The sequence below is a fragment of the Alligator sinensis genome, unplaced genomic scaffold (assembly GCF_000455745.1).
Source record: "Alligator sinensis unplaced genomic scaffold, ASM45574v1 scaffold1205_1, whole genome shotgun sequence".
Classification (NCBI taxonomy): Eukaryota; Metazoa; Chordata; order Crocodylia; family Alligatoridae; genus Alligator; species Alligator sinensis.
This window is the reverse complement of record NW_005842834.1, coordinates 562,915-572,977: the sequence shown is the minus strand read 5'-3', so window position 1 is coordinate 572,977 and position 10,063 is coordinate 562,915. Positions and strand designations below refer to the sequence as shown.

General features: G+C 47.3%; 1 protein-coding gene across 1 annotated transcript; it reads right to left on the bottom strand.

Moving 5' to 3' along the window:
- Positions 1-317: 317 nt before the first annotated feature.
- On the bottom strand, positions 318-4,606 carry LOC106722893 (protocadherin beta-16-like). Its single transcript, XM_014525578.1, has 2 exons — positions 2,156-4,606; positions 318-527 (listed from the first exon to the last, which is right to left on the bottom strand). The coding sequence occupies exons 1-2, from the start codon at positions 4,604-4,606 to the stop codon at positions 318-320; spliced, it is 2,661 nt and encodes an 886-aa protein (XP_014381064.1).
- Between the last annotated feature and the right edge of the window lie 5,457 nt (positions 4,607-10,063).

Sequence of the window (10,063 nt, the reverse complement as noted above, 5' to 3'; positions counted from 1 at the left end):
CATAATGACGGCTGACAAGCTAAACATTGACACTTGGAGCCTTTTTACCGGACAGAGATCACTGCATGCCAGGCCTAAGGACAATTATTCAGGATATTTACCTTCACGTTTTAGAGTGATCAGATAACACACACAGGCGGCACTGCATCTTAATTCATGGAATACAATTTCTAAGTGTGCTGGATTTTTTGTTGTAGCCGTGTTGGTCTAAGGCAGGCAAGGTTTTTTGAGTAGATGTAATATCCTTTATTAGACCAACTGAGTAGTTGGAAAAAAGTTATTGGCAAGCTTTTGGCGCAGGTATTGAAGAAGGGTGACTACGCCAGTCTGCAGCGCCACGCGAAAAGCCCCGGCTTTGTGGCGTGGAGCACCTGGTAGAATTGCATGGCTTCCGCGTTCTGCGTCGCGTCCGCGTCGACCGCCACCACCTTCGGCACCAGGTAGCCCGGCTCGGCCGAGCGCGGCACCAGCTCGCTACCAGGATTACGCCAGCATCTTGGTGGCCTGGCACCGGGAAAGCTGCGGGTCTAACAGATTCTGAAAATCAAGGGCTCATCATTTCTTCCTACAGAGTCCCTTTTTCTTCAACAGCATACGTGCGAGTGGAATGCGTGTTTGACAGGTTTTAATTTTAGACAGAGGTTCTACAGTGTCTGCAAAATGTTATTGGTGAAAATCACCAACCTCAACCCCTCTCTTGTCTCCCGTTCAATGTTAAACTTGACTCTCTAATTCAGTTCACACTTTTCTTGCAGGAAATTCGCACCTTGCAGCTCACCATCTTTAATTATGTAAGTGAACGATTCTATCCAGAGATCTGTATTATTTGGATGTAAAAAATCATCATCGTCATCATCATCTCATGAACAACAAAAACAACAACAGGGTGTTATAGAAATTATAGTTCCCTTCTCTCTACAGTGCATTCAGTACGTGCCTGCGCTATAGGGGAAACTGTTTTGTAGGTAAAGAGCAGTTCGTATTCCTAGTCGATCGACTGTGCAATCCAAGTCTGCAACGTGTAAGTGAGAGCATAGGAATAAACTTTCAAGGACAATACTGAAAACTCCAGACCTAAATTCTGACAGTAGTATCCTGATGGGATTTCTCCTTCTGTACTGCTGTCCTTTAAGCTTATCTTTAATAAATCGTTGCGAGTGGAACGGCATAAACTGGTTAGTGATAGCTACCAGAAATATAGAGAACAAAAGTAGTTGCGTCTTTTTAAGAGACAGTAGTTCGTATAAAACATCAAGGCGGCGATCAAATGGACTGACTCCACAGGCTTCGATTTCCTTCTCCTGAAGTGTAATGAAACTATAGTACTCTCTGATCAGCTTTTCAACCTCCGAGGGAAGATGAGAAAGAGGGGTCCTAGGAGCTGATGGGTCGTAGGAGACCTAGGCAACAGACCTATAATGAGCACATGGGCATAAAGGAATGCAGAATAATGGCCTTAGAAGGACACTGGAGAAAGTGCTGAGCAGTCGCCCTGGAAACATGGTTATGATAGAAGTCAATGACGGGAAAGGTAAAGCCACAGGGAAAAGTAGTCTCATCCATTCTGAAAACTGTAACCAAATAGGATTTTCTAGTAATATGTATATTGTGTGTTTGAAGCATCCTCTTGAAAAAATTCACCTGTTATTGGACATTTCTCCTAAAACACACACTATCAATTGACTGCTATTTTGAAGAAAATCTACAACTTATTAAAGAATTGACTGGATATTGCCAGAAATCTCTCATTTTTATCTAAGGCTTTCACGGTAATAATTAAGCTGGAAATAAAATGAGGAAACCTGACTTCTTCTCCTCTCTATAAGAAACAGACCCTATTAGAAGGTTCCAAATAATTACTAGCAAAGCGGGCTGGTAATTCCCTTCCAACGTCCCTATACAACGCACCAGTACTCTAAAAAGTAAGGCTGCTTTAAGGAGAAATTAATGCTGTCAGGCACATATCACGTCTGTTGATTGCAGGTGGTTAATGTAATCGAAACATAGTCACTTGTGAAAGAATCAGGCCCTGCGTTCACTATAAAGGAAAGCAGATTTTTGAAAAGGGAAAACACATGAACAACATTCGCCAGTCCAAAAAGATGAGGACCTATTCATAGTGAATGAAGGGCGGAAGAGCCCACCCAACGCTTACCTGGTCGGCGCCTTCCAAGTCGGTGGGCGCATGAGAGTCGGTGAGAAGATCCCGTTCCTTCCCGGAGCCCGTCACGACGCAGCCCCCCTGCTGCGGCGGGGCGGGCACGAGGGGCCTCAGGAACCGGAATTCGCTGCTCCCCGACCCCGTGCTCAAGCACACTTCGTATCGGTAACTCCTGGACAGGGTGCCGGTCCCCGACACATCCACCCAGTCTCTCGGCAAGTTGCCGTCGCCATACAACGTGCCGGGAGCACTGGTGTACTGCTCCCCGCCCCCTCTCCTCCGGCACACCTTGAGCAGGACAAATGTCACGACGGACAGCAGGAAGAGGAAGGACACGAGGCACAGGGAGACGGTTAGGTACATGGTTAAAGCGCCTGTGTCGGCCCCTTCGGCGGCGGCGGCGGCGGCGGCATCAGCGGACTGCAGGTAGGCGTCGGAAAAGCCGTCCACGAGCAGGATGTTGAGGGTGGCGGAGGAGGACAGGGGCGACTCCCCGCTGTCCCTGACGAGCACAATAAGCCTGTGCTTCACCGTGTCGCGCTCCGTCAGCGGCCGGCTCGTCCTCACTTCGCCGCTGTGCAGCGCCACGGCGAAGAGCCCCGGCTCCGTGGCGCGGAGCAGCTGGTAGGACAGCCAGGCGTTCTGCCCCGCGTCCGCGTCCACCGCCACCACCTTGGTCACCAGGTAGCCCGGCTCGGCCGAGCGCGGCACCAGCTCGCTCCACGCCGCCGTGCTGTTCTGCAGCGGGTGCAGCACGAAGGGCGCGTTGTCGTTCTCGTCCAGCACCACGACGCGCAGCACGGCCTCGGAGCTGAGCGCCGGGGACCCGGCGTCCGTCGCTCTCACGCCCACCTCCAGCTGCCTCGTCTGCTCGTAGTCCAGGGAGCGCAGCGCGTACACGCTGCCGTCCGCCGAGTTCACCGCCACGTAGGCGAGCACGGGCAGGGCCCCGGCGCCGGCGCCGGCGGGCACGAGCGAGTAGGTCACTCGGGCGTTGTGCTCCGCGTCCGCGTCGGCGGCGCGCACTGTGCCGATCGCCGTGCCGGGCGCCGTGTTCTCCCGCACGTGCATGGTGTAGGCCGCCTGGCTGAACACGGGCGCGTTGTCGTTGATGTCGGACACTCTCACCCTGATCCTCTGCTCGGCGGACAGGCTGGGGGCGCCCTGGTCCCGCGCCACGATCGTGATGTTGTACTCCGACACGCTCTCGCGGTCCAGCGAGATTTCTGTCTTTAGGAAATAGGAATTTTTTGGTAATGGTGTAAGTGTAAAAGGCACGTGGTCCTCTATAGAACATGATGTTCTGCCGTTGTCCCCGGAGTCGCGGTCCCTGACACTGAATAAAGCCACCACCGTCTCGGGGGGCGCGTCCTCGGGGATGGGGCTAGTGAGCGATGTGATTGTAACTTCTGGGGCATTGTCATTCAAATCCAGAACCTTCACAAGGACTTTGCAGTGAGCAGAAAGACCCCCGCCGTCTGTGGCCTGCACGTCTATCTCATAATTTTCCATTTCTTCAAAATCTAGAACTCGTTTGAGTCGAATTTCCCCGGTGATGGGATTTATCATAAACGTTTGGCGATTTTCCTGAGAGTTTTGAATAATAGAGTAGGAGATCTCCCCATTGCTTCCCTCGTCCAAATCGGTTGCCGAGACTGTAGCGAGTAAGTAATCTTCAATACTATTTTCCAAAACCTGGGCTTTATAGAGAGGCCGAACGAACACTGGGATATTGTCATTTATATCCAAAACAGTAATGCGGATTTGTGCCGATCCTGACCGCTGGGGGAAGCCACCGTCGACAGCAACCACAGTCAATCTGAGCTCCGGGTGCTGCTCGCGATCGAGTGTTTTATCGAGTACCAGCTCCGCGTACTTTCTCCCGTCACTGCGGTCCCGTGTGTAAATATGGAAATAGTCATTAGCTCTAATGCTGTAGTTCTGCAGACTGTTATTCCCTACATCTAAATCCAGAGCACTCTCCAGTAAAAACCGTGTTCCGGGCACTGCAGACTCTGAGATCTTTAAGAGCAATTCTTTATTTAAAAACACCGGGGAATGATCATTTATATCGTTAATGCTTACCTCGGCTTGGTAGGATTGCAGTGGCTTCTCCAGCAAAACCTCCAAATGCATCACGCAGGGATACATTTGCCCGCAGAGCTCCTCTCGGTCTATTTTTTCCTGAATAAACAAATACCCGGTGCTGAGCTGGAGTTGAAAATACTGCTTTTCCCCTTCAGAAATGATCCGACCCTGGCGAGCAGAGAGTTTCTCAGGTGTCAGTCCCAGATCCTTTGCGATATTTCCCACGAAGGACCCGCTCTCGGTTTCTTCAGTCACAGAATACCGAACAGTTGCGGTTCTCACACCCGACACACAGAACAGAAGGATCAGGGACAGAGCCCGCCTTTTCAAACACTTTTCAGTGTTTCTAGTGGCCATTTTTCCGTCTAACTAAATCTTCCTCCTTTCAATATATTCCTGTTCTCGTTTAAAACAAAGGCCACAGCACCTCTTATCTATGAGTGCAGAAAAACTTCCTCAACATCCACCGCTTTGATCTAATGCCCTTTCGGACAGCGTAGTCACTGTGCATGATAGCTCGATTAGGAACTGCTGGTCTACTGAGATTCGGTGTCTGCTTTGTAATGGCGTCTGGGATCTGCAGTTCTTTCTTCGCCTTTGCGGTCTGCAGCGCCATCAGGCGTCTGGATTCAATATCTCTGAGATACTTTTCCATGTAAAACTGCTTTCTAAGTTACTATTCTTTAATATCCCCAAAACTTTACTGAAAAGAAAACACTGAAGCAAAATATTTAACACGAAACAATAAAATGCAGTACAGTTTGATACTTTTACATACCATTAGACGTGATATAGTAAAAACATTTATCTCCCTTTAAGGGTTAGCGTTCCTAATTTCAACTTAATTTATTTGGATTTATTTTACAGTTACTTTCTGTAAGTCTTAAGGGAAGACAAGGAGTTCTAAATTTCTGTGCTCATCATAACTATTTCCCTTGTCGGATTAGGTAGGATGACTGTCTCACACTGTGGCTAAAACCTATCGTTTTTCCTTTTCATCTGTAAAACTTGTCAAATGTAACAGGCTGTGGACGCATCCACACCAGATGCTTAAGGTGCATTGGACTAATTCTACTATGCATTAGTCCGGCTGGCAAAGGTGTGCTAATGCAATAATGAATGGTGGATTTAGTCCAATGTGCATTGGGTGCGCACAAAAAAACCCTTCATCTGTGCTAATGCGCAGTTGCACCAATAACAGAACATTAAGTTAATAACTGTTATTACAGGTACTAAACTTAATGCTTGGTAATTACAGGCCAATAATGGACATTGGCATGCTGTTATTTCTAAGTGGGTGCATCTACATGTCCACTAATGCACCACAGTTACTGCACATTAAGTTTGGTACTTGTCTAAACAAGTCCTAAATGATTGCACAGTAACTGGTGCTACTATGCAGTAGTTGCAGTGCACAGCTTTTTAGTGATGCTAACTGCATAGTAGCCTAATACTGCTGTGAAGTAGTGTATTAGCATGAGTTTTGCACTGTATACTACAGGGTGCATCTACACAAGACACTACATTGTGGTAGTGACAAGCTATGACAATGTAGTGATGCAGCATCAGCAGGCATGAAACTTGATGCCAATGCTACTGCACAGTTGCATGGAGCAGTACCATTGGCAACAGCCTGTGGGGTGCTGGGACTGTGCAGTAGCTCCTGTTACACAAGTATTAATGACTGTACAGTAACAACTGCACAGTCTGGTGCATGTGTAGATGAGCCCACTGTACAGTAGAATTAGGCTACTGTGCAGTTAGCATCTTATGTAGATGCACTCACTGACTGTGCTTATTTGCCATTCATTGACATGGCAGGCACCCCCTCTATACGGAAGAAAGGTTCATATTCTTTCTTAGTCCTTTTCTTTCTTCACAAACAATGTAACACTCAAGGGTGTGTCTACACATATCACTAAAACTTGTTCTTTAGTTAATGTGCATTAAGACAGGCTAATGCACCTTGTCCTAATACTTCACAATGGAGGTACTACATTTAATGTGCATTAACTAAAGCACCTTAATGCACATATAGACAACCCCTTCCCCCAATGATTCAAACCTCAGCAACAGGCAGAAAGTGCTGTCAGCCAGCCAGTATCCTAGAAATAAATCACAAACTAATGAACAAAGTCTAAGAAAGGGGTGAGAAGCATCATTAAAGTAGAGCTGCCTGTCCCTCAAACCACCATCTTGTTCTACAAAATATCAGTTTTCATTTAAAGAAAAACTCTAGCTGTTATATCTGTCAATTGATCCTCAGAACTGTGAATTTAGTGTGCAGAAATGTTTGTGTGAGTTTGTAGAAATCTTGAAAGAAATAGCTCTGAAATACACCATCTGCTTGTCTCAGTGATGCCTTGACCCACTTATATAAATAATTTGAATGTCAGCTTTTTACAATACTTACTTCTTCCTGTAAGAGGGAGACAGCAAATCTACACAGTTTACTGTAAGTGACTTCTCAGTTCAGTGACACAAGTGGCTGAATTTGGTAGACATTGATGAAGAAGATTCCTTTCCCACCGAAGGGGAATGGAAGCTCTGTGGGGGTTGAAGAGTACCATTGTCCTGACTTGGAAAATCTTCCCAATGTATTGTGAGCTGTGACTGGTTTTGGAAACTCACAGATTTATTTTATGGGGAAAGCTTAGAAGAGTGCCATCAGCTTCCCCCAGTATGCCCTTTCTGGTTGTGACTCACAACAGTGCAAGCAGGTTCAAAAACCAAAATTGATATATAAAGTCTCTAGTTGCCCACTTTGCTCCCCACCCTTTTTGAAATAATGTTACATTCTTTACAATACCTTTGCATATCCCTATGTCAAATCTACAAGGACATTATCAACTGGATGGACAATGACAAGTTAGGTTCTTCATAGCTATAAATCTATAGACGTTAAGTAAGGATAGCTTTGTCTTAAAGGTGTTGCTCTCTGTCTAGTTCATATTTTGATGATGGATTCATAGATTCATAGATTGTAAGGCTGGAAGGGACCTTGGCAGATCATCTGTCCCAGCCCACTGCATCAAGCAAGAAAGATAACTAGGGGTCAGGTGAGCCCAGCCAGGTGACTGTCTAGTCTCCTCTTAAAGATTTCCAGCCTTCAGGGTAGGTGATTGCACTACCTCTGGAGGGAGCTTATTCCACAGTCTGGACACCTTGACCATGAATAAATTTTTTGTAATGTTGAGCCTGAATCAGTCTTCCAGGAGTTTGTGGCTATTACTCCTAGTTTACCCCTCAGGTGCCCTAGTGAATAGTTGCTCACCGAGCCCTTGATGTACTCTCCTAGTGTAGTGGTAAGCTGCTACCAGGTCCCCTCTCAACCTTCTTTTCTTCATACTGAAAAGTCCCAGATCCCTCAGCTTTTCCTCGTATGGCTTGCTGTGTAAGACTGTGATCATATGGGTGGCTCTTCTTTGGACTCTCTCAAGCTTATCCATGTCCTTGTTAAAGTGTGGTGCCCAGAACTGGATGCAGTACTCCAGTTGTGGTCTCACTAATGCTGAGCAATCACTTCCTTGGTTTTGCTGTAGATACATCGATTGCATGCCAGAGTATTAATTGCCTTACTGGCTACAGCATTGCACTGCCAGTTCATATTCATGTTGTGGTCTATTATTACCCCAGGTTTCTTTCATTTGTGGTGCTAGTCAGTTTGGTGCTACCAAGCCTGTAAGTGGGTTCAGGGTTGCTCATCCCAAGGTGGAGCACTTTACATTTCTCAACACTGACCTTGATCAGATTCCGGTCTGCCCAACTTGGTAGCCTGTCTAGGTCCACCTGTATCTTTAGCCTATTTACAAGCATGTCCAGGCTTCCCCATAACTTGGTGTCATCCACAAACTTGGCCAGCGAGCTCTTCACCCCAACATCCAAATCATTACTAAAGATGATGAAAAGTACAGGAGCAAGCACCAACCCCTGAGGGACACCACTGGTGATGACATGGTGGGATACTAGATCAAAGGCCTTTTGGAAGTCAAGGTATACAATGTCAACCTGCTCTCTTGTGTCCAGGTGATGAGTTACCTGGCCATAGAAGGAGATAAGGTTGGTAAGGCAAAACCTGCCTGTTATGAAGCCATGCTGGCTGTCACTCAGAATGTTACCTTCTGCAAGCTTATCACAGATAGACTCTATAATGAACTTTTCTAGCATTTTCCCTAGGATGGAAGTTAGGCTGATTGGCCTATCGTTACCTGGGTCCTCCCTCCTGCCCTTCTTGTGGATGGGCACAGCATTGGCCCTCTTCCAGTCCTCAGGGACTTCTTCAAACTGCCATGAGTTGTGGAAGAGTTTCTCCAAGGGTTCTGATGGAGCTCATCCGGGCCTGCTGACTTAAGCACGTCCAGTTCCTGCAAGTGCCTCTGCACCATCTCAGGGTCAAGATCTCTGACTTGTATATGTCTACTTTTTTTAATTGGCCATACACGAATTCTATGGTAATAGTAGGAAGGCAATTATTCCTACTGTGCTCATCCTATACTCTCCTTGGTGTTCTTTTCCCCTTGGTCCAGTGAAAGACCAAGGTAAAGTAGTTATTCAGGAGTTCAGCTTTCTCCTGGGTGCTGGTAACCAGCATTCCTGAGTTGTTGAGCAATGGCCCCACACTCCCATTTGGTTTCCTCCTGTCCCCTATGTACCTAAAGAAGGACTTCTTGTTGTCCTTGATTTCTGTTGCTAATATAAGTTTGATCACCATTTTAACCTTTCTTATCTATTCTCTGTAAATGTGGGCCCTCATGGAATAGTCCTCCTTGGGGCCTGCCCCAGGCTTCCATTGTTTATAAGCCTCTTTCTTCTTTCTTCAGAGGACAGCATTCTGTTTCAAATTTCATTTTGATTGGAAACAGCTGTTCTGTTCCATTCTGCCAAAACAGAAAGGCTGTTTCAATGCTGTTTCGATGTTTTGCTGAGGACAGGGAGTCAGCCCAGCTGGGCTGAGTTGTTTCCCCAGCACTATGGTTGAAACATTTCAATTAGCCTCGTTTTGTTTCAAGGCTGTTTTGCAGCCTTTTGTTTCATTTTGATTTTGCTGTTTCAACCTTGAAATGAGTTGAAAGTGTCAAAATGAAATGGCCAGCAAAATTTCACACAGCCCTACTTCCCAGCCCTTCTGTTACCTTTTCTCCCCATGGGAATGGACTTCCTTTGTGCTTCAAGGATCGTGTCCTTCAGTTTGGCCCAACTCCAGACCAAGATACACGGGCCAAAGCCTGTTGCACCCCTGTGTACCCTGGGACCCCCAGTACCTCCATCAGGACCCCAATGGACCCCCATCAACCTCCAGCATAGCTGGGAGGTAAGTGGGACCCGTGATGGGTGGGAGTTAGTTCAGCTGTGGGGCAGCTGAGAGAACCCAAGCCCCCCTCCCCCCGCCACCTCATCTCCTACTTTGCCCAGCCCCACAGGGAGCCACGTGACTGGAGCCTCATGAACAGAATGTGCAGATAGGCACGCTCTTGGCCTGGCATGCTAGTTAGTGCAGCAGTTTGTACAGGATGGCAAGCAGGAGGGGTACAAGGCCCTAGGCAGTGAGCCTCACAGGAACAGTTGGCACAGTAGTAACCAAACTATTACCTGTACAATGATGGGTGGAATGCGTTGTACCTCGAGATTCCCCCCTGTGGCCAGATCCCTCCCCTCTGGTACATCTGAGGCCTCCATCCCGATGGAACCCATGGTTCTGGCCTCCATTCAGACAGAACGCCTGGCTCTTGGCTGTGAGGGATGCCTGGCATGACTCCAGGCACATGAGATCAGGAGCATTGAAACCTCCCCTTGTGAGATTTGCTCTGTATTGAA